We start from the raw sequence: 25123 nt of genomic DNA on the forward strand, positions 1-25123 counted from the left end.
TTTTATTAGAGTTAATTAATATATAATTTAATAATTCAAATAATATATTTATTTTTTAATAAATAAACAACATTTGTTATTATTAATAAAAAACCAAAAAGAGTGATAATGTAATAGAAGAAATGAAAATAGAGTGTTAAGACTTGAGATATTTTTGGTATCCAAATGATATAAAAAAGAGTTCTATATATAAATCTTAAAAAATTAAAAATAATTGTGTAAAAAAAAAAATTTTGATCAATTATTGTGTAGAAATAGCATTTAAGAAAGATGGGGAAAAGGAAAAAAAAAAGAAGAAAAAACGAAAAATAATAATCGAGTCATGAGGAGACACATCAGCAATTTAGTGGGGCCTTGTTAGATTTCTCTTCAAGGGAAAATTTATCTTGCATCGCTGAGCTGGCTATTTGTCTTTTTCATTTTCTTTCCTATTGCATAGAAAAACACTTAATTTGCCTACCTATTGCATTTGGTCTTAGACCATGTACAATAGTTTCTACATTGAACACCCTCCACCTCAACTTTTAACACTCCACATCATTTTCTCTTTCTTCCACCTAATCATTCAACCCCCAATTCAATTTTATCCTCTACAATAGTTTTGTTTAAATAAAATTCAACACTTTACGCCACCATTTTTATTTCATATTTATTATTTTCTTTTATAACTTTATAACTACATATTTTTAATGATTATCAATTAAAGTTAAATTAGTATTATTAAAAATTACATAATATGTTTTAAAATATATATATATATATTAATTTTTATTTTTTATTCTTAACAAATTTTTTCAAATAAAAATTATTGTGAAAACAAAATACATTATGATAAATTTCAAATATGATACAATACAAACACAAAACATAACTAATAAAACATACATAACTTAATTAGTACAATAAACTCAACTTACAAATAAGAAAACTCTTAAATCACACACAAAAACTTAAAACTTAATCACGAAACATTCCGAATTTTGTCCATATGTGTTTGACTAGATCTGCTTGCAATTCATGATGTACATTTGAATCACGTAATTTGGATCTAGCACGTACATGATTTGCAAATGCAGGTAACACCTCTTTTGAGAATGGTTGTGGTGCACTAGAACCACTTGCCTCATGATCATAATTGTTCCAATGTTGCGCATATGTATCTCGTTTATCCTCAACAATCATATTATACGATATGATACATGACCACATGATGATAGCCAAATCGGCTATGTCCCACAAGCGAGCTGGTTCGTGAATGATTTTAAATCGAGATTGTAACACTCCAAAAACACGTTTGATATCCTTCCGACATCCTTCTTGATATTGTGCAAATAACTTGTTTGGTTCACTTTGAGGAAGACGAATTGATTTGATGAAAGTTGGATAAAAAGGATATATACCATCAGCTAGATAGTATGCCATATCATACGGACGTTGGTTCACGAAGAAGTTCACTCTTGGAGTCTTTCCTTGTTCAACATCATCGAACACTGGTGAACGATCTAGAACATTGATATTGTTCAATGTGCCCGGACACCCAAAAAAGGCATGCCAGATCCAGAGATCATGGGATGCAACTGCTTCAAGAATAACAGTAGTGGTTCCCTTATCTCCCCGAGTAAATTGACCTTCCCACGCGAGATGAGTGATCCCTCTGCATGCACTCGATACTTCCAATCATCCCTGGAAACCATCGCAGCTCGCTAACATGAAAAATTCTTTGCAGGTCATCTTCAGTTGGAGCTCTGAGATACACTTGCTTATACAACTGTATGATTTCGTATCCGGAATCGCCGACGAAACATTGCATCATCATATGTAGGTTGATTGGCAAAGTAGTCATCAATGAGTCTTTGATTTGCTGCTACATGATCTCTTTTGAAGTATTTTCTCTTGTTACGGCATGGATAGTCTTCCTTTATTTTTTTCGACGCTCTTGAAACCGCTTGATGATATACCTCTCTTCAATTTCAGATCTTCTTTTGTAAGCTTCGATATCAAAGAAAAATTCTAATGGATCCATATAATTTTTTTGTTTTTGGTAAAGATGAGATTTGTGATATTGGTTCATCAATGGAAGAATGAGTCCCATTTATAAAAGACCGTCTGGTTGAAATCCAAAAGAGAAGGATAAGATAAGATTTTATTAAAATATCATGCGGTTGAAATCCAAGAGATAAAGATAAGATAAAGATTTCCTCCTAAAAGATTTTGTGATTGAAATCCAAAAGATAAGGATTACATTGTCAGAAAATAATGGAACAATGACAATGATACATTATTGAACGAAATGACAAACAACCATTATTGCACGAAATGATAAATTACAGACATACACATGTGACAAACATTAAAGCGACATATGAAAACTAAACATTAAAATAGAGAGTGAAAAAAGTAGACATTCACTTAACAACCATTAATTTCCAAATAGATTGTGGCTCAACTTCTCCAATAATTGTTTACTCCGATCATCGAGATGCTCCTTTTCACTTAGCTTCATAAACATCTTCATCTTCTTAGTTTGAGTCTTTTCTTTCATCAATTGGTTGGTCTTCTTTTGTCTCTTGGCTAATTTTTCCAATTGTTCTAATTCTTGCTCCTTCAATTGCTTGAATTCGTTCCACTCTTCGTTAACGACTTCTAAGACAGCACCTTTACCTTTTTTTTTTAGTTTTTTTTAGCTAGTTCCCTCCCCATTGGACGAACACTATATCCTACAGAGTTAGAGTCACTTGCATCACTATTGTGGGCTCTCTTAAAACCACTGCTTCCAGAGCCTGTATTTTCTCCTACCTGACTACCATAACGTGGTTGATCACGTACAGCGAACCATTCTGAAATTAAATTAAAATGCCCATTCTTATCACTTGAATATAGTTCATGCGCTTTCGCCAATACATCATTCTCCGACCACCCGCTTTGTTGCATACGCCTAGCATTATCGTAAGCGCCAATACATTTGCCTAATTTTTGGTTGACATAGTTGTAATGATTTATGCATGCAATTCAATCTTGCGGAGGATCAAATGAGCAATGCTCATTACTATACTCAGCAATTTTACCCCAACATGCTTCAGTTTTTTGGTTTCTCCCAATGATGCTGTCTGTTCCATATTTAATCCACTGACTCAGTAACACCAAATTTTGCTCAGTAGTCCATTTTGGATTTTTTCGGCGAGTAGAGGTTGAATCTCCTGCATTTGGAGTGGCTTCATCAACACCGCTCCTCCTTCCAAGAGCCATTTGTGTAAAAAATCTGGAAAAATTCAACTGCTCCAACACTCCGAACATTTTCATTACCTATTAGAGTAGAAGAATAAGAGGGTGGTTGAGATGAATATGACATCATTGAGCCATAATATGGATGATAGTTTGGAATAGATGAAGGCATAGAAAAATTTTGTGAAAGACCATAATTTGGAATATTTTGAGGTTGATTTTTAGATGGATTTTGAAACTAATAATTGTTGGGATATGGGTAAGAAAAAGGGTAATTAGCAGAATTTTGGGTGTTAAAAGGATTATTATTCGAATTTATTTTTTCTAAAAAAAGGTTTAGAAACTTAAAAGAGAGTTTAGAGGAGAAAAATTAGAAATTTATAATAAAAATTTCGATTTTTTCCGTGTCCAAATGAAATGAAACAAGTCTCTATTTATAGAGTATAAAAATTATGAATTTCTCTATATAATAATTGGTGTTGAATAGATAGGGTGGGATAAAATATCTCAAAAATCATAACCACCTTCCTCACTAGAGATGATATGTGTCTCATTAAAAAATAACACATGTCTTATCCTAAAATATTAAGGAAAAATGAAAAAAAAAAAAGATAAAGTGGTTTTTCGTGTTACGTGCGCATGGAAACCAACTTCCTCCCTAGAGATGATATGTGTCTCTTGCGAGCCCAAAAAAAAAAGTTTCAACAAGTTGAATATTTTCAACATGAATTACTCCACATAAGTTTTTTTATTTTTTTTTCAACACCCTAATTGTGGAGATTATACAGTTGAATTTAAAATTCAACACCTTCATTGTATGTGGTCTTATTGAAACGAGATGCTCCAATCTGAGTTTCAATATTTCTCTCCATTATTGCTTTCTTGGGCTAAAATTAAAAAAAAAATTACTAGGCTACTATGTGTGTGATCTGTTAGAAAAAAGAGACTTCTCTAAACTATAGTTTTTGGGCTTGTAATATTTTTTATTTCTCTTGCATTCAATATAAAAGCATTTTCTCAAAAAAAAAAAAATTGAAATAGTTGAAAAGAAAAACTCGAACGTTATGTGCGGGTATTCACCTAGTTTTACTAAAAAACACATGTGAATATTTAATATATTCAACTACATTAGATGATGACATTCACACACAAATAAATAGACAACTACTTCATATGAACAAAACCTCTTACTACAAAACAAAACACATATTCTAATACCAATATGTGTCTATCATAACATAGTACTTAACTATAAAAAACATGTTAGCACTCAAAATATATTCAATTACATTCACTATAAACACATACAAAAAATAGATGACTACCATCGCTGATGTGGTCATCAGACAAGAACTGAACCAAAGCTCCATAAAACATGCCACTTAGGGTCCGACAAAGACACATGTGCCTTTCAAGGAGCATACCAAATCAACTAAAAAGATTCAGCACCTAGGATCACTTGGAGAACATTCTTATATCACAAAGTGAAATCAGCGCGATCAGTATTCAAACAATGGAGTTATTTAACTTACAAATCGGGTGATTTTTAACTTACCCGATTTGGACATGCATGTCTTAATTATATGTTTTCCGACCAAACCAGGAGGAATTAGGCTGCAAACGAACTTGTTCTGGAAGCTTGATTTGCCAGAGAATAAGGGAAAATTAAAATCATACCAAGAACGATTTTGGTTGGGAAGATATTCAATTTCTAAACTGAAAGATTCCTAACTTGCCTTATTTGGATCCTTCTGAGTTTGGGAGACTTCAAGCATATCTCTGGCATCCAGGAGTGTTTAAAATACATCTAGAGGCTCCTAGTGATATTACCACGTGCACCAGCAAGCATTGGATCACTCGGATCCAATCTTTCTCAAAATCAGCAACCTTGTACTCTTTAGATGTCTTTGCAATCAAACTAGTCAAACCCGCTTTCTTGAAATATATTACCACATTATTCAGGAAATGGTGAATACAGATTATTTGGCTAGATTGTGGGTACACTCTCTCAAGTGCTTTAATTACATAAGTATTTCTATCTGACACAAAAGCAAAATCCACCTCATCTGCAATGACAACTTTTAGTTGCACCATTAACCACTCCCATGACAGGTCGTTCTCCGATTGACAATGATGACCCTCTGAATAGTTTTGTAAAAATCTTGTACCGATTAACCAAAAGAGGTAAATAGAAACTTGAATCATCCAGCAATGTCAGTTTCATAAAAATTATGAGTCCCTCAATTCACTTCTTTCAGCATGTGAAAATATTTAGAAATTTTTGCATAGCTTTTCCTGGAAATGCCTCTGACAACACTAATCACATACTCACAGGCTTTCCATGCATGGTCGTAAGAGATGTCACATCCATGCTCCGTACAAATAATCTGAATGATTTCTCTTGGTTTAGGACCTTCATTAGCACCCTCATACGTATTCTTAATCAGATTACCAATTGTTTTCCATGAAACTGTCCTCCCGACTATGTCTTTATTAGAAGGAGCACATGTATGTTGACCAACATACTTGTGGATTCTGAAATACAGTAACCCCTCTAGACATTGTGCACGAACACACCAATTGCATGACTTCTATTTGCAGCGTATACACCAAACTCGTTTCGTTGATTCTAGGACGTTGTAATTATAATTATGCTTCATTGCAAAATATTTCCAAAAGAGCCTTCAACTCTGTTTTGCTTCTAAAATCTTGGTCCTTCTTTACAACATCAAGCAAGTTAAGACGAACATTCTGGTCCACGTCAACTTTTTTGTCAGCCATAACGGGTTTATCAAACTCTCCCTCCACGTTTTGGCCATTGCCTCTAATATCATCATCGTCTAACTTCACAACCAGTGCGTCATCATTTTTACTACAGCTTGAATCAGAGGGCTTCTTCATCAATTTCATGTTCATTGGAGTCTCAGGATGCTCAGCGTACAAGATGAATGTCACACACAGATTTACCAAGGTTTTTTTTTCTAGAGTACCCAAGGAAACATTTGAGCTGATGATCATTGGCAATACTGACTGATGAAGAACCTAAGGTATCAATCAAATCACTCGGTAGATAATTGAACTCAGCTTTGTGATCGACTACTACATAGTCTTCTAGAACCACCGTTTCTAACTCTGCAAGAGTGGTATTTGATTTAACAGAAACTAACCTAGCTCGTTTTTCTTCATCAGCCACAAAAATCCACTCCTTATTTCTCCCTGATTTCCATGAACCATAAGTGACATAGATATGTAGCATGTTCGAAACAGAAGATAGGCCAAAAAAAGAAACAAAAAATGTTTTTATAAAAAAACTAAAAAACGTGACAAACAAAAAAAAATTAAAAATTTTCAAAAATATTGAGTTCTGGGTGTTAACCGATTTTTCTAGATTTTCTCAGATTTTGGTAGAATTCATATTTTTCATTTAGTAGAATAAAGAATGAATGTAGAAAAACTATTCTACAATAACGGATAACCTAGTCTAATAAGTAAAATTTATATTTTACGAGAATATAGAATAGAATGTATTAAGTAGAACTTATATTCTACCAACATGTAGAATATAGTGTATTCAGTAGAACTTTTATTTTAACATAATATAGAATAAAGTGTAACATATAGAATATGTTTTTCACCAGTCAGTAAAATATATAAAAATATTATGGAAAACAAATTCTACAGCTGGTAGATTAATGACGGAGAACGAGAAATCAGATTCTACGTAACATAGAACACGCATTTTTCATTACGTAAAATATATTTTAATAATATCTTTAAATATTTTTTTCTTAAATAATTTCTGAAAATATAATATTTTTCTTTTATGGTATTTTCGAAATTTTTTAAAATAGTTTCAAAATTATTTTTAATTAAAAGTGTCATAACTGATTTAAGGGTAATTAGGTTAAAAATTGACCAAAAACTATAAAACATTTAATGAACAAATTTGAATTGAATCATTATATTACATGTGAAGTCTTAATCTGATGTGTCGCGCTCACCGCGACTTTGAAAAAAAATGATGACATATCTTATTATTATTCGTCTAACTTGCTTACGTGTCGTTTTCACTTAAATCCAACCAAAAATTTTCACTTAAATCAAACCAATAATTTTCACTTAATTCAAACCAAGAATCCGATTTTGAATATACTAATATTTTTTCAAATGATTTCGAATGGTTTACTTGACCAAACAAATTTTAATTTTGTTTCGTTAATTATAACTAACCAACTGGTTTTCAATATAAGTTTTAATTATCGGTTTGATTTGAATAAAACGGTTGAATTTGGAATAAGACTTTTTCCTTGATAAAAATCCCATGTCAGTTTCACTTAAATCAAACCGAGAATTCGATTCGAAATATACCAAGATTTTTTTTAAATGATTTCGAATGGTTTACCTGACCAAACGAATTCCGATTTTGTTTCGTTAATTACAACTAATTAACTGGTTTTTAATATAAGTTTTAATTATCGGTTTGATTTGGGTAAAACGGTTAAATTCGGGATAAGACTTTTTCTTTGATAAAAATCTCATGTTGGTTTCACTTAAATAAAACCGTGAATCCGATTTCGAATATACCAAGATTTTTTAAAATGATTTCAAATGGTTTACCTGACCAAACAAATTCTGATTTTGTTTCGTTAATTTCAACTAACCAGCTGGTTTTCAATATAAGTTTAATTATCAGTTTGATTTAAGTAAACGGTCGAATTCTGGGATTAGCCATTTTCTTTGATAAAACCCCAACAAAATCAAAATATTCTGGTATGGTTTTAATGTTTCAACTAACTAATCGAAATTCTGTATTAATTTGATTACTTGAATTTTGGTATAGCATAATTCTTTCGTTATTAGATTCTGATATTTAACCTAATTCGTTATTCGAAGGATAAAATTTGTTTATTGTAAAAAGTTAGTTTAACTAAACTAAAATAAATAAAAAAAGTAAATTTACAAAAAAGTACAATCGATAATGCTATTACGCCAATATTTAGGATATAAAAGGATAATAGACACATATAAAAAATAAATAAATAAATATTTTCTTCCACGAAAGAGAAATTTTATGCATATCAAAATAGTTAGTTTGACAAACTGAATCAAATAAAAATAACATATACTAAAAACCATTCTCTAATACTTCCATCTAAATATCTTAACTGTAAGTTTAACAAAAAAAATAAGCAGATAAATATACTAAAAAGTATATACCCTAATTCTTATTATCTTTATATAAAACCACTTTTCATAACCCCTAACCCTACAATTCACACAGCTCCACATCACCAAACGCTTAAATATGTCGTCCTCCAGCTTTTTCTCCTTTTGTTTTTTTTTCCTCTCGTGGAATCATGTTTAGGAAAAGCTTGATGCATGCATTAGTTCAAGCACATAGTAATTTTCTTAACATTTATCTTCTTTTAAAACGCATTGATTTATTGCCTCATAAATGCAGCAATATACATAACAGAGTTCTAGAAAAGAGGATTACCACATGCGTATATAATTCGTTTTCTTAGTTTCTTAGTTCTTGATGAGGACATCGAACAAGTTTATTGGTGCTGAGAATCCTGATAAAGATGAAGATCCCTTTCTATACGAGATTGTTGGTGAGATCATGTTACATGGACCATGCGTCACAAACAATCAGCGCAGTCTTTGTAGGTTAGGTTGGAAAATGTTCAAAGTTCTTCCCCAAGGCCTTTAATCCAGAAACAACTATTGATGAAGCTGATAACCCGAAATATCGGATGCGGAAATATGGTAGAAAAATTAATAAGAAGGGAGATGAATGTGATAACTCTTATGTTATTACATACAATCGGGATCTATTGATTCAATTTTGAGCTCATATCAATGTCGAATGGTGCAACCAATCATGCTCTATTAAGTTCAAATACATAACCAAAGGTCTTGACTACGTTAGAGTTGGAGTTAGTGAAAGTGACAAAGAAAACGAAATAAAAGAACATTATAGTTGTAGGTTAAAATTTGATTTTCTAAGTATTATTAAGTTGTTTTTAATTACAAAGCGAACTTTAAAAAATTTAGTAAATTTTTGTTAAATGTAGTGAAAAAAAACAATTGTATAGGATATGGTAAATATGGAAACAAATAACCACAATGAAGCTATAATTCATACCTCTATGATGTTAAATTCTTCAGACTCAACAATTAACTTTTTTTGGTTTCTAAAGTCAATATAATATACAGATATGTGTCCACTTGTGAGGCAGTATGGCATATCTTGGCATTCGTTATTCCGTTTTGTACGATAGCAGTTGAGAAGCTTTCGTTTCATCATCTTCATCAACAACTTCTCGTGTATCACGAAAATTACCCGGTTGAAGATGTGTTAAATCATATGTTTATTAGTTAGTCTAAATTCTTACCATGGATGGAATGCAATAATATGTATCTAGAAGCTAAGGAGCTCCCTTATGCTGATTTTCCAACTAAGTTTGCATGGCATGTCAAGGCAAGAATTTGGAAGCCACAAAAACGACGAAAAACTATAGGCAGGATCACATATGTGCCGCCTACATATTAGGCAATGTATACTATCTATGAGTTTTACTTAACCTCGTGAAAGGACCTACGTATTGTGAAGATATTAGAACAGTAAAAAGTGTGCTCTATGTTACTTTTAAGAAGCTTGCTTTGCATTAGGATGATGACAAATAATGTATCGAAGCAATCAAAGAAGCCATTTATTAGGGATGTGGACAGTTTCTACGTAAACTATTTGTTAAAATGTTGCTATCAAATAGTATTGGGTCAATCCTAAATGCATGGATGCTATCGGATGATATTTTACACCAACAAAAGAAGATAAGGAAAACCTCAAGTAAGTTGTTTTTTTCCTGCTAACATGATTTCAAAGTTTTTTATTTGATCAAAATTTATTTAATGATAAAACATGCAGCCATGTTCGTGTTTTATCGTTTTTAAATAAGCTCGAAAGTTCCAGAGTTCATAAGCTATGGAGACGTGTTTTCAAAGTCCCTATCCTCTCATGTTAAATCGTCTTTATAAACTATGAATTTCACAAATTTGTTTGTCGTATAAATCTATAATTGCAGAATTTAGCTACTCTAGGCAAATAAAAAGGTCGCTTCCAGTTAAACTAATAAACACCTATTTTTTTATTACCAATTTGAAATGTGTTTTAGAAGTTGCCAAAATCAAAAACTTGCAAAACTTTGGTCATCAATTTTTTTATCCAGTTTTTAACAAACTCACGAATTTTTCTGTTGGAACCTTACAATTTCTATTGCCATCATCTTAACTTGCAGAACTCTACACAAATAAGTATGTTGTGCTCACTTTAAATTGTTTCCCGCTATTTTTTCCAATTCTATCCGCAGATTTAGTTATGGATGATGAAGAAATTAAAATTTTTACATTATCAGAGATTGAGAAGCTGCGAGTGGTAATTCTCTATCCAATTTTAACAAGATCTCCTGTACGGATGACATTGAGATCGACAAATACAAAAATACTCTAATATGTGACGAGAAGAGTTATAATATAAATGAAATAAGAGAAAAAAAAAATAGGGCTCGTGTCGAATATAACTGATGAACAGCTTGGGATTTATTAGATGCAGTGAACCGCGATGCTGGTGGAGTCTTTATTTTCGTCTACGGTTTTGGTGGTACCGGGAAAACTTTCTTCTGGAGTGCTCTAGGAGCTGCTTTGAGATCAAAAGGTGAAGTACGATTGCATCACTGCTATTGCAAGGTGGTAGAACGGCACATTCTAGATTGTGCATTCCTATAATGTTAATGACCATACCACATGCTCGATGAACTCGGGTTCGTAGTTGGCGGAATTAATCAAACACTACAAGAAATTTGAATTATTGTGACGAAATTTTGATACAGAAATTATTCGTCACAAATTTGTTACATTTTAGATACTATATTGTGACTAATTTCCTTTGTCACAAATAAGTAGCATTTTCGTCATAATCTTGTGACGTTTCTAAACTGTAGCCAGTTTTTGTCACAATTAGTGACAACATTGTGACAAAAATAATAATTGTAACAATGGTGACAATACTATGACTAATTTTGCTGTCACAATTTTGTTATGAATTAGTGATTGGATATATAGTCTCTATTTGTGACAATACAGTGACTAAACGTCCGTTATAATTTGGTTCGAATTAAGGACAAAAAAATCGTAGTTAATTGCAACCAAAATATGTGACAAATTTGTAGCATTTTTTAAACTATTTTATAGACTTTTTCTTAGTCACAATTAGTTATGAAATAGATATAAATACGTTGGAATCATATTTTTTTACATGTTAATCATAAACGAATTTTTACACACACATTATATATTATGTATAAATATACATAAATACTATATATTCTAGAAACAACTTAGGTATTAGGATATATTCCTATTGTAGATAAATATTCTTTTAGTAATTATCCTTTTTTCTTAGGTTTTCCTTTTCGTATTTGGAATATGTGAGATAAGAATTGTATATAAACATTAGCCAATTGGTCTAAGGAATACAAGTTATTCACGATTCATAAACGGTATCAGAGCAAGACAAAATTGCTGCTCGATTCCTTTTTGTTTAAGAATCAAGTTGATTTTTTTTCTCCTTCCCATCTCTTGTCTCGACCTGTTTCCTCTCTGTTTTCATTCACAAAATTAAAACAGAGTCGATATCTTCACTGATTATCCTTAGAAACCTTGTTCTCTTTCACGAAAACTAGGGTTTTCAATACTCTGTTTTTCATTCACCAAAACAGAGCAATCTACAGAAACTCTTCACGACCTGATTTGGGTAATAAATCCCAATAACCTTGTGGCAATTCTTGTTTTTGGATGAATTAAGGGTTTAGGTTTTAATCAAAATAAATAAAAGTGGTACTATGTAAATTACACATAAATATGATTTCTTCGTGGAGATGTATTGATAGCACACAAATTACATAACTATGTTTATAATTATATACCAAGAACTACAGTAGAATATATACTTATAATTAAGCTGTTCAAGAAAGTACTTAGCTTCGGTGTCTCTGATTTTTACAAAGGGAATCTGACTTCCACGATTTACTAATCAAATACCTATTGCAAAACCAAATTCTCGCAGGGTTTGCAGTGTGTGTAAGTAATCTGTAGATTTATAAGTATTTGACTTCCAAATTCTCGCAGGATTCGCAGGATTTACTAATCTGACTTCCACGATTTATAATTATTTCACCAACGTACAGATGAAAACAGAGCAATCTACATCATTAACACAGATGTCAACGCAAAGAGCTAGATCATTAATATTATATGCTGACAAAAAAAAATATTAATTAAGATGTCAACTTCAGGAAAATTAGATGATGTCTAAATAAATGCCATGTTATTTAGCATGCGAGAGATATTGATGTATATATGAAGGTCACTGAAGGTGTCTAAATTAATTGCTTCTTCCTTTTTTTTCCAGATATATTCCCGATTATCTTGATGTCGTCGAGTAACAACATTAAAAATTTAAGACGCTGGATGTATGAAAGAATCGATCATACAACTAATCAAGTTTCAGAAGAATTTTGTCAAGGATTGGAGAATTTTATGCTATTTGCAAAGAATCAACCACTATTTCTTGAGAGTGGAAAACTTTTTTGTCCTTGTTTGAAGTGTGAGAATAGAAAAAGATTACAAGAAGATCACGTGGCTACACATTTATATAATAGGGGTTTTATGTCCAATTATTGGGTTTGGATATCTCATGGAGAAAGATTATGATATTCTAAACAATGATCTTGAGGTTGTTGACGACTTTATGAATAATGGAGAAGATGTTTTTGGGTCTGAGTCGCATACAGAGCCAGTGAATCCATATGTGGAGAAGGTTTCAGATGCATTTGGTAATACAGAGTCAAGTTTCGGTCAAAATATGGAAGAAGAGCCTAATGCAGAAGCAAAAAATTTTATGATATTTTGGATGCTGCAAAACGTCCAGTTTATGATGGTTGTAAAGAAGGTCTTTCACAACTCTCTTTAGCAGCTCGACTGATGAGTTTGAAAACAGATCATAATCTATCTCAAAACTGTATGGACTCTATTGTGCAGCTGATACAAGATTACTTGCCACAAGGTAACAACTCAATGAATTCTTACTATGATTTAAAGAAGCTTATGCGGTCATTGGGTTTACCTTATCATAAAATAGACGTTTGTCAAGATAATTGCATGATATTTTGGAAAGATACTGCAAATGAGGAGAATTGCAAATTTTGCAAAAAAGATAGATTTCAGCCAACTCGAAAGCCTGGGCAGAAAAAAATAGCACATCGCCAAATGTTTTATTTGCCGATAGCTGATAGACTGAAAAGATTATATCAGTCTAGTAAAACTGCAAAAGATATGAGATGGCACGCAGAACACTCAAAAACAGCTGGAGAAATGTGTCATCCCTCAGACGGAGAAGCATGGAAACATTTTAACGAGGTATTCCCTAATTTTGCTACTGAGCCAAGAAACGTTTACCTTGGATTATGTACAGACGGTTTCAATCCATTTGGTATGTCTGGGCATAACTATTCATTATGGCCTGTTATTTTGACTCCGTATAATTTGCCACCAGAGATGTGCATGAAACAAGAATTCATGTTTCTAACAATTCTAGTTCCTGGTCCAAATCATCCTAAGAAAAGTCTTGATATTTTTCTTCAACCATTGATAGAAGAATTAAAGGATTTGTGGATGAACGGTTTTGATGCATATGATATTTCAACCAAGCAGAATTATCAGTTACGAGTTGCACTTATGTGGACAATAAGTGACTTTCCTGCTTATGGTATGCTTTCTGGATGGAAAACTCATGGTCGATTGGCATGTCCTTATTGTATGGATCAAACAGATGCATTTCAGCTAAAACATGGTAGAAAAACAAGTTGGTTTGATTGTCATCGGTGTTTTCTACCGACAGATCATAGCTATCGATGAAACCGGAAAAATTTCAGAAAATGAAGAGTTATTAACGATAGTCCACCTCAAATATTAACAGGCGAGGAACTTTTAAGAGAAGTCAATTTTTTGCCCAAAACAGTTGATTGTGGAGGAAACTACGGACGATTACGACAATACGGTGACACTCACAATTGGCATAAACAGAGCATTTTTTGGGAGCTACCTTATTGTAAAAATCATAAGCTTCGTCATAATCTTGATGTGATGCATATCGAAAAAAACTTTTTCGATAATATCATCAATACTTTACTGAATGTGCAAGAGAAGACGAAAGACAACGTTAGATCACGTCTTGATTTGGCAGAGTATTGTAATCGCAAAGAGCTACATTTAACAACTGATGGAAAGGCACCAGTCCCAATTTTCAGACTACAAACTGATGCAAAAACATCTTTTTTACGATGGCTTGAAAAAGATGTTAAGTTTTCTGATGGATATTCTTCAAGTTTATCTAAGTGTGTCGATCTTTCAGGAGGAAAATTAACAGGAATGAAAAGTCATGACTGTCATGTTATGATTCAGCGTCTACTTCCTATTGCGTTTGCCGAGCTTATGGGAAAATCTGTACACGAAGCACTATCTCTCTACTTATTCCGGTCTAATTAATAATATATTATTTTTTGTAGGTGTTAGCTTGTTTTTCCGGGATCTTTGCGCAAGAACTATACATAAAGATAGTATTGAAATATTGCATCAGAACATCTGTATGGTTCTTTGCAATTTGGAGAAAATATTTCCTCCATCATTTTTGATGTTATGGAGCATTTGCCAGTTCACTTGCCACATGAAGCTAGACTTGGAGGACCGGTGCAATTTAGATGGATGTATCCTTTTGAACGATACATAGGTCATCTTAAAAAAAAGTAAAAAATAAGGCAAAGGTAGAAGGCTCGATTGTTGAACAATACATCAATGAAGAAATTTCTAGTTTCTGTACTTATTACTTTGAGCCACACATCAAGACAAAAAGCCGAACAGAAGAGCGACATTATGATGGAGGTAGTCACGGAGAAACACACCAGTTTGGTGAAATTCCAGACATTTTTTCTCAACCAGGGAGGGGAAGTGGTAAAGAAAAAGAGATATGGCTTCAAGATAAAGACTACCATATCGCACATACATATGTTCTTCGAAACTGTGAACAATTAAGACCATTTGAAAGGTACGTGAAATTAATATGGACATACTTTAATTTTAATACATATAAAACATTGTTGTGATCCTTGTTGTGATTCTTATATTAGGTTATTTGATGAGAAAATGACTACTTCTAATCCTGGGATAAGTGAAAACGATCTAACTGCGCTTAGAGAAAATAAATTTGCAAACTGGTTACAAGAGCATGTAAGATTTTGTTTTCTTTTATTTTTGATAACTTAATTTATTTTATAATAAATGTGTTGTATATTTGTTTTTAAAATTAGGTGGAGAATACTTCCAAAGATAATTCATATCCAAAATGGTTGCAGACGGTCGCTTATGGTCCAATGATAAAAGTTACTAGTTGGCCAATGTATTTTTGTCGTGGATATATATTTCACACATACGACCATGGAAAAGACAAGAAGAATGCCAATTATGGATTTTGTGTTAAAGACTCCACATCTGGTGTTTCAAGTGAACAACCTGATTTTTATGGAGTATTGAGAGAAATTTATGAGCTTCATTATCCTGGACCAGTTCATCTTAAAGTTATACTTTTCAAATGCAATTGGTATGATTCAATCATTGGAAAAGGTGTACGGATAAACAGATCAGGTATTATCGATGTTAATGCTGGAAAACGTCATGGAAAATACGATCCTTTTATTATGGCTTTCCAAGCAGATCAAGTATGCTATATTCCGTATCCACGGGTGACTCAGATAAAAGATCGACAATGGAAAGCAGCAATCGTGATACAACCAAGGGGAAAAGTTGTGTTTAACCAAAGTTTGGATTTCACTGCATTGCAGCATGAAGGAAATGGTCCAATAGTTTCTGCTGATTCGTTGGATGTCGAGACATTAACAAATGGCCAAACTGACGATCTTGATGATATCGAAGGAGAAGAAGGAGATACCAGATCAGATGATGAAGATTGAAATCCTGATATCGAATTAACTGATAATGAATCTGAATAATCATTATAATATGGTTATCTTGTTTTCTTTCTTAAATTATTGCAATTTGGTTTATTTTTTTTTGTCATACGATATGTGCTTTCAGGTTTGAATTTTTCTATTTATTTATATTATATTTACTTAAAGTTATTTAAAGCATTTGCCTTTAGGTTTACCTTTGCAAATAAAACAACTAAAAAGACAACTACACGATAAAGTAGATATTAAAGATGGAAAAACGGCTTATTCATACATCAACTGCATAAAACGGTACCGATTAGTGCCTTACAATTTTACTGTGTTAACACATACCTGAACTATTAATAATTTGAATATCCATATCTGAACTCAATTTTTCTTGTAACCGTTAGTCAACTCCGTCAAATTGTTAACGAAGTTGAGTCACCTACAACGAATTCCCATTGGATTGATATTTATAATACGGTATTATTTTGTAAAAAAAAATAATTATGCTGGTTCGAAGATTTGAACCCTGGACCTCTCACAAATGATGAAGCTACACTACCACTACACCATATACAATTATTAACATTGGGTCTCACTATTAAATATTTGTAAAACTTACACAGCTACTAAAAAAAAGAGTTTCGTGGTTTTGAAACCCAGATTCGACCACAGAAGTATAGAATCTTCAAATTCCCTTATGTAAACTATTCTTAAAATCAAACAAAATTAGATCACAGAACCCACAAACAAAACCAGCCCAAATAGAAAATTCCAGGTTTTTCTGATTGATTCTTTCTCCCAATCTGTTCAAATTCCAGGTTTTTCTCTTGTTGAGTATTGTCGCGAGTCAATGGCGAGAGAGTATGAGAGAGAGTTTACTAGAGATTTGTGGAAGCTGCATTTTGAATGTCAATCTTCTTATCTGATTGATTCTGATTTGGTTTATCTTAAATTAAGTATGAAAAAAGGTAACAGTCTTAACGAAGCTTGTTCTATCTCTGCCATTTGTTTTGGTTAAGCTGAATGAGATTAAGTCTTAGTTGGGTTGTAATCTTCTATCTTGTTCCCCAGATATCTGAAACGTGGTGTGAACGAGAAAGGCAGAGTAGCTAATTGAATCTTAGGTGATGGATTTCGTTGATAATGTTTAGGTTGAATCTTATTGAAGTAACTATCAATCATAGTCTCATCATTTTTCTGATTGATTTCTGGCCTTCTCTCTTACCGTTTTGTTATTGGATTTATCTTCCATTAACTTCACTTGTATTGCTTCCTTATGAATAGACTTTGTTTCTTTTTCGTTTTCTCTCTTGCTCTATCCTTTCATGGTGATCCAATGTCTTGTTTGAAACAATTGACAGAAAAGGTGATCATGCTAGATCTTCTTACTGTTTTTAATGTCTGTATGGCAGATTAGAATATGTTACTGTACATATGTACTTGTGTCTAGGCGTTCATATGCACTTGTTTTGCTGATTTTTGTTGTTTGATGTCTCCAAGCTCTTGTTGCATTGCTGATGAAATTGGTACTTACTGATTTTTGTTGTTTGATGTCTCCAAGCTCTTGTTGTTTTTCAAGCTGATGGAACTGATGACTGATTTGCTTTCCTTCCTGCTTCTCCCTGTGTGGGTCATCTTATCCTTTTTTTTTTCTTTCTTCTAGACTGTTTCATAGTTATTGTTGTTTGCCTGTTATTGAGCTTCATATTTAGTGCATTAATTTGCTATGTGTATCACATAATAGCGTTTTTGTGTTAAAGATCTAAGATTCTGACTACTGTTCTTGTGTTTGTGTTTCTGACGACTATTCTTGTGTTTGCCTGTTAATGAGCTTCATAGATTATTTAGAAATCTGCGACGAATCATAGAATTGTGTTTGTGTTAAAGATCACAGATTTTGACTCCATGGTTATAAAGCTTTGTTGATGCATTTGTTTTGGGTTGTACTCAATGATTATATTGAATTTTGCAGCACACTTATTGAGTTCGAAGATGGTAGAATTAGGAGTCGAAGCTGCTATTGTGCACTGCAATATACAATAAAACAGGTGTCACCAACTTTCCAACGTCTTTTAATTACTAAATATCACGGCATGATTCCTTTCAGAGATATAAGACAGTCATTGTTTTTAATTTTAGAGGGAATGAAAAATTTGTTCCTCAAAGAAAGAGGGAAAACATAAATTAGAAAGATTCAGAAATTGTTAAGTGCGGGAAAATAGCCGGTAAACAGTACTAAATTTTTTTGTAGTCGCCAAATTTAACACTAAATGTCACTAAAACTCTAAAATATCACCTAATATATAAATAAAGTACTCCTAATAAACTTAGCATCTATCACATTTTACTTTTGGAGCCGTCTTTTGCTTAGGTTTTTATTTTTCCACAAAGAGTGATTTCAAGGTATGTTCTATGTGTCTCTAACCATATGTGTCTCTAGTCCTATGTGTCTCTAATCATCGGTTTTGGCTTAAACTTTTTTTTTTGAAATTCTTTAGATTTGTTAGATTGCCTAATTGAGTTTGCAAGTTTTGGAGATCAAACAAACGTATATAACAACTGAGTTTTGGAGGTCAATTGTGTTCTGGTCGTTTTTGAGATTAAACAAACATATCTGTCAACTGAGTTTTGGAGATCAATTGTTTTTTGCTATTTAAAGTTCTCAGATATGTCTTTAGCTTGATTTCTTATGCTTTTTGACTATTTTTTAATAAAAAATTGCTCTTTGTCAATTATAGATGAGGCCTCCAATCATTGTAGGTGGCCGTTTGTATGGGAGAGGATCAGCTTCTCAATCTGGTGGGGTCGAAAGACCACTTCCTCCGGCAGCCAACACTGAACAAATTGAACAGATGGAAGAAATAGCAACTATAGCACATGATGTTCGAGTGCTCCATCCATCTAGAAGGAATGGAGCCAAATGGTATTGTTTAATACAGAATCAAATATAATAAAATATTAGTTTGCTCAGTTTAATTACTTTGGCAACAGGTTCAAAAACAACACTGAAGTATCAACCAGAGTGAGAAAAATCATTGAAGGGTGCTTTAAGGGACCATGGTACAGCTGGAAAAAAGTGCCACGGCATTTTAAAGAAGCATGGTATTCAACGTTTAAGGTTTGTCTAAATTATGTGTCTACTTTATATTTTTAGTATTTTTTAATACTTTTAGTGTCTAATATTATATGTATTCTAGACAATGTATGAGTGGGATGTCTCAATCGAGCATCTAGTGAAAGCCAACTTTGATGCACTTGCTGCTACTCGCTTGAGAGGAATGGTTAGCCTTGCAAAGTCCAATGGAGTAAAGCCAGATTGGATTTTGTCATCAGATTGGTCAGTAATGTTAGCTCACTGGAGGACACCAGAAGTCAAAGAAAAAGCCAAAAAGCTTGTTCTTCTCGGCTGTTTAGTCGTGATGGTTTAGGTCCCCACCGACACAGATCAGGTTCACGTTCATATGCCAAGGTTCAAGATGTTCTGGTAATGGTTTAGATATTTATACTTTTACGAACGTTTCTAACTACGTTTCCAATCTTAGTTGCTTTATATAATTTGTAAACTGTTTTTATTTGTAGGAAGCAAATAATGAAGACTCTTCCTTCATTGCTGTGATGAAAAAAAACACACCAAAAATCTGATGGAACATATGTTGATGAAAGAGCAAGAGTAATTGCAGAACAATATGATGAACATGTGCAAGAACGCTTAGCACAGATGGAGTCTGCCAATGGTGAGGTTTTGACTGATGCCCTTACTCTAGAGGAAAGAAATGAAATTTACATTAAGGTAATTATCTTATCTTTGTTAATTTCTAGCTGCAAGTTTCTAGAAAAAATTCAATGTCGTTGGAAACTAAGTTTGATTACAGCAACAAGATCTTTGACTCGTTCAATTTAGCTTCCGCTTTGACTCGTTCAATTTGTCTTTATGGCTTTGACTCTGTTGTTCAATTTTTCTCTTGTTTAGTTTAAACTTTGATTGTGTTTTTTAATTGAGATGAAGCCTAAACTTTGATTGTGTTTTCTTCGTAGGTTGCTGGAATATCAAAGCAAGGTCGTGTATTTGGACTTGGATCACTTCAAAGTGGAGTTTCTATGTCTTTTAATGGTTCGTCTGTTTTGCCACAAACTATTGAAGAAGTGGGAACCTTAACTCGCCGAATCGAGGAGCTTGAAACTGATCTGCAAAAAAGCCATGATGAGAATGCTCTTTTCCAGAAACACCTCGAAAACTGTGGAGAAACTTGTGGAGACTCTTTTTGGCCAGGATGTCTTAACCACAACAACTCCATCTTCTTCTACTCCAGCATAAACTTCCGCTTCTCAGCTTATTTTGTTGCTACTAAGATTTTGGTTTGTTTTTATGCTTTCTAATATGGTTTTAATGTGTTTGGTCATGTTGTTTAACATGATTTTATTGTTTTTTGCTTAGACATCTACGTTTTTGGTGTTTTTATTTTATTAATAATTTAATTAAAAATTATTTAGCTTCTTGTTTTTTAATGAATGATTCACAATTAGCTGAAAAAATTGTAATGACGTTTTAGGTGAGAAAAAAGCCAAACAGCATGAATAATTATGACAATAATTTAGTAAAGAATAATGATGATTTAAAGACAATAAATCAGTAGCTAATTAAGACGAAATCGTTACAAAGTTTTAGTAAAAAAACGAGACAAAATTTGGTACAATAAAAGTTGTCACAAATTAAGATTGATAGTATATGTTCTTTATGTTATTACTTATGACAGTTTGTGACTAAATTTTTGTCGAACAAAGTGACAAAATAGAGACAGTGTAGTAGTCACAAAATATGATGGTTTTAGGACTATGTTTTTAGTCTGTAAGCGTTACAAATATGCGACGACACTCTCGTTATTATTTGTGACGATTTGTAACTAAAAATACGTCAAAAAGTGACAACTGTGAGACATTATATGCGTAGCAAAACGAGACAATTTCTAGACGTTTTTTATAGTCTCTAATTGACACGGTTTTCTTACGTTTAGTTTTCGTCACCATTAATGACAATATAAATACGAAAGATATTCGTCACATATGATGTGACGGTTTTGCTACAAAAATAAGTTTGTGACGACTTTATTGTGACTGTTGAAAAATATCACAACTCCGTCACAATAATTTTATTGTGACGAAATTATGATTATTGTTACAAAATTTTTTGTAACAATATACCTTTTTTCTTGTAGAAGAGACTCGGTTTATAATATGGGATGAGGCCCCCATGATGAGCAAGTTCTGCTTCGAGACATTGCATAGAAGCATGTGTTATATATTAAAGTATCAGAAACCGTTTGGTGGTAAGGTGATTGTTTTTGGCGGTGATTGCCAGTAATATTAGATGCGACACGGTCTCAAACCTTGATGGCCGCTTTAAATTCATCAGCGCTTTGGCAAAAATGTGAAGTTTTACAACTTACACAAAATATGAGATTGCACGCAGGTCTGACTGATGACGATGCTGAAGATCTTAAAGCATTCTCATAGTGGATATTAGATATTGGTGACGGAAAAATAAACGAGCCTAATACTGGAGAAGTTGAAATTGAGATACAAGAAGATTTGCTAATTCTTGATTGCGACAATCATGTACGATCGATTGTTCGGGAGATTTATGGTGAATTGGTTTGCCACCAATACAGATGCACAGTTCTTTAGAGATAGAGCTATATCGAGTCTTACGAATGTGGATGTGGAGATCATTAACCAACATATGCTATCAAAGTTACCAGGTATTTTTCAAAATTTTAAGACAATTTTAATATCATTAATTCGGCCAATAAATTTAAAATATGGAGACATATTTTAACAATAATATGGACTTAGTCATGAGCGATCTTCACCTTAAACGTTATATACATTCGTATTTCAAATTAAATAGAGAATGATTATTAAAAACGGTACTAAAATTAATATTCTGTTATATGTAACTAATGTTTGAAATTGTTAAATATTCAAGTGAAGAAAAAAGATATCTAAATGCAGATAGTATTGAACCTTCAGACATAAATGATGTTGACGACATCATATATACGCAAGGGTTTTTGAATAGCATTAAGATTTCAGGTATACCTAATCACAAACTATTCTTGAAGGTGGGAGCTCTGATAATGTTACTACGAAACATTGACCCTAAAACTGGATTGTGCAATGGTACAAGATTGATAGTGACTAAATTGGCAACTCATGTTATCGAGGCTAGGGTGATTATGGGAAATTACGATTCGTTGATGAGTGTGTGTTAATACCAAGGATGTTTGTAACACCAGTAGACACACACTTTCCCTTTTGTATGCGTCATAGACAGTTCCCTATAACACTTCTTTTTGCAATGACTATTAACAAGAGTCAATGTCAAACGCTTGAGAGAGTTGGGTTATATTTCCCCAAACATGTATTATCTCACGGTCAGCTTTATGTTGCAGTTTCAAGAGTAACATCTAGAAAAAGTTTGAAAATATTTATTACTGACGAGAAAGGAGTACCGCAAAGGAGAACAATCAATATTGTCTACAAGGAAGTTTATGCTAAAATTTAGTGCTTAATCGCCATGTTTACAAAAACTAGAAGAACATCATTTTTGTTTTCATTCTTTATAGTGATTTTCGCTTAGAGATACTTGTCACTTTTATATCAATTTCTGAATTAAAGTCATTTGTTGCACTCTTTTACATATTACTTTGTTTAACAGATATTAGTTGGCACTTACTAATATATGCTATTTATTTGAAAAATAAATCTAACATACAATCTTTACAAGGAAATTGCGATCAAACAGTAAGGTTAAGACTGAAAAACAACTATACCAATACAAATTTAACTTTTTTCGCAGCTATTGAACACTAGCAGACAAGACTATAACTACTAAAGTATGAAAAAACGTCAAATACATTTAAAATAGAAAACTCCACGAGCTATAGATGTATTTTGAAAGCAAACAGAATTATCAAATTACAACAATAAGAATCATGTCATAGCAGAAACATACTTATAAACTTTATACAAGAAAAGAACAATAAAATACTAATGAAAACACATAAAATAACAATTCGAGCCCGTACAGGGTGCATGCCAAATCACTAGTTAGCATTATAAAAAAAAACAATTCTCCAAAAAAAAACACTTTGCATCCATTTACAATAAGATTCAATTGGACTTACTAATCTTAGTATCTAACTCAGCATTCTTTAGTTGCCAGCTTTGTATCTTTTTATTTCTGCTGTTTGCGATAGTAAGATCTCCAAGGCATATCATGAGCAAAAGAGCATCAAAGGATAACTTTGACAAACATTCATAGGGATACACAAAGCTGTGCTTATAGTGTATTGAAAAAGGCATTTGTCTCAAGCCCCCAAATAATATAATTAATTTTAGGGCCCTTAAATACAAAATATCTTTTATGTTGTAGTGGTTAATGTCTCCTCCTAATTTGATATGCACATGAATTCAGTTATTCAAGCCTCACTTCCGCTTACAATAACTACTTTTTTAATTAACTTTATATTCTAACTAAAATTTGAATGATTTTAATAATTATTTTTAAGAACAGTTTTCTATTTTTGTTTTTCTATGCTATAAGTTTAATTCTTTCTTAAGTTTTTAAGAATTTATTGTTTGTAGAAGAAAAAGATATATAACATTTATCTAAGAGATTTTTCAAAAACTTAGAATTTATTTATAATTTTTAATATAATTTATATCATTATTGATAAAATATTATAATATATATATATTTTTAAAATTTGCAGGTCTTCGCACGGCACTGGGGATACACACGTGTTTTCTGGATCTATGTAAATTGAGCTAATGTAAGGTCTTAGACATCTTTAGTGATATAAATAACTACAACCCTTCTTCTCTCATAAGAGATATCGTAATCTGCACAGCTTTTAATATTACAGTGTCGGGGAAGGAAACTCTACTGTGGAATTTATGTTCACAGATTTTGGGTATAATGGGTAGAGATCAGAACCCGAAACAGAGGATTGAGATGCTCCAATTGTGTCCATATAAAACAGGATCTGAATTAACCTGAGTTATTTCAGTCTCTCCCTCGAGCATGCTCACAGCTTCTGACATTGTTTGCCTCAACGAAGGAGATGAGTTTGTGCAAAGGAGAGCAACATTGATCATCCTTACTGCTTCTGTACTATTAAAATCACCTTCGAGCATCGGATCTACAATCTCCATTATGTCCCCTGTCTGTTGCAGCGTCAGTGCCTGGTATTCCATGCAAAATCGGGTTTCAGTAAACTTATGGAAACGTAAATACACAGATTCAACTATCTAAATTTTGAATCGAATGGGCTAATAGAGGAAAAGCTCCACGGTTACCCAGTTGATAAGGGAGACGTAATAACCATTTCACTTCGGTTTCGTATTACTCTTTCCGCTAACAATTTCGATTGTCACAACGCCAAAGCTGTACACTTCTGCTTTCTCTGTTAGTTGACCCCATAATGCATATTCTGGAGCCAAATATCCGCTGCATTATAAGAAAAACCAAGACTGATCTATATTTCTTTGGCTCGGTGGCGGTTTCAGTTTTATAATCTACTCATACATGGTTCCTGCAATTTTGGTACTAATGTGAGTGTGTTCTTCTTCATGGAGCCTAGCCAATCCAAAGTCAGATATTTTTGCATTTAGGTCAGCGTCTAGAAGCACATTTGTGGTTTTTATGTCACGGTGAACCATCCTGATCATCGATCCTTCGTGAAGAAATTCAAGCCCTCTTGCGATTCCAACACATATTTTTTGTCTCGATGTCCAGTCCAATTTCAGGGAGTTTTTTCCTAGCAATGGAT

General features: G+C 32.7%; 1 protein-coding gene, 1 long non-coding RNA gene and 1 pseudogene across 2 annotated transcripts in view; 1 reads left to right on the top strand and 2 right to left on the bottom strand.

Annotated features, from left to right (window-relative positions):
• Positions 1-2419: 2419 nt before the first annotated feature.
• Positions 2420-3246, bottom strand: LOC112086848 (annotated as a pseudogene).
• A 15064-nt stretch (positions 3247-18310) lies between these two features.
• Positions 18311-20619, top strand: LOC112086817. Its single transcript, XR_002899659.1, has 6 exons — positions 18311-18340; positions 19031-19215; positions 19284-19410; positions 19490-19776; positions 19872-20082; positions 20328-20619. It is a non-coding gene; the product is annotated as an uncharacterized LOC112086817 (long non-coding RNA).
• A 3592-nt stretch (positions 20620-24211) lies between these two features.
• The window catches only part of LOC18017496 (probable LRR receptor-like serine/threonine-protein kinase At1g29720), a 49361-nt gene continuing 48449 nt past the window's right edge, over positions 24212-25123 (bottom strand). The window contains 4 exon segments of the mRNA XM_024155577.1: positions 24212-24302; positions 24304-24536; positions 24651-24801; positions 24880-25111. Of these exon segments, the coding sequence (XP_024011345.1) occupies positions 24212-24302; positions 24304-24536; positions 24651-24801; positions 24880-25111 (707 nt within the window).

Source organism: Eutrema salsugineum, unplaced genomic scaffold, assembly GCF_000478725.1.
Source record: "Eutrema salsugineum unplaced genomic scaffold, Eutsalg1_0 scaffold_2, whole genome shotgun sequence".
Lineage (NCBI taxonomy): Eukaryota > Viridiplantae > Streptophyta > Magnoliopsida > Brassicales > Brassicaceae > Eutrema > Eutrema salsugineum.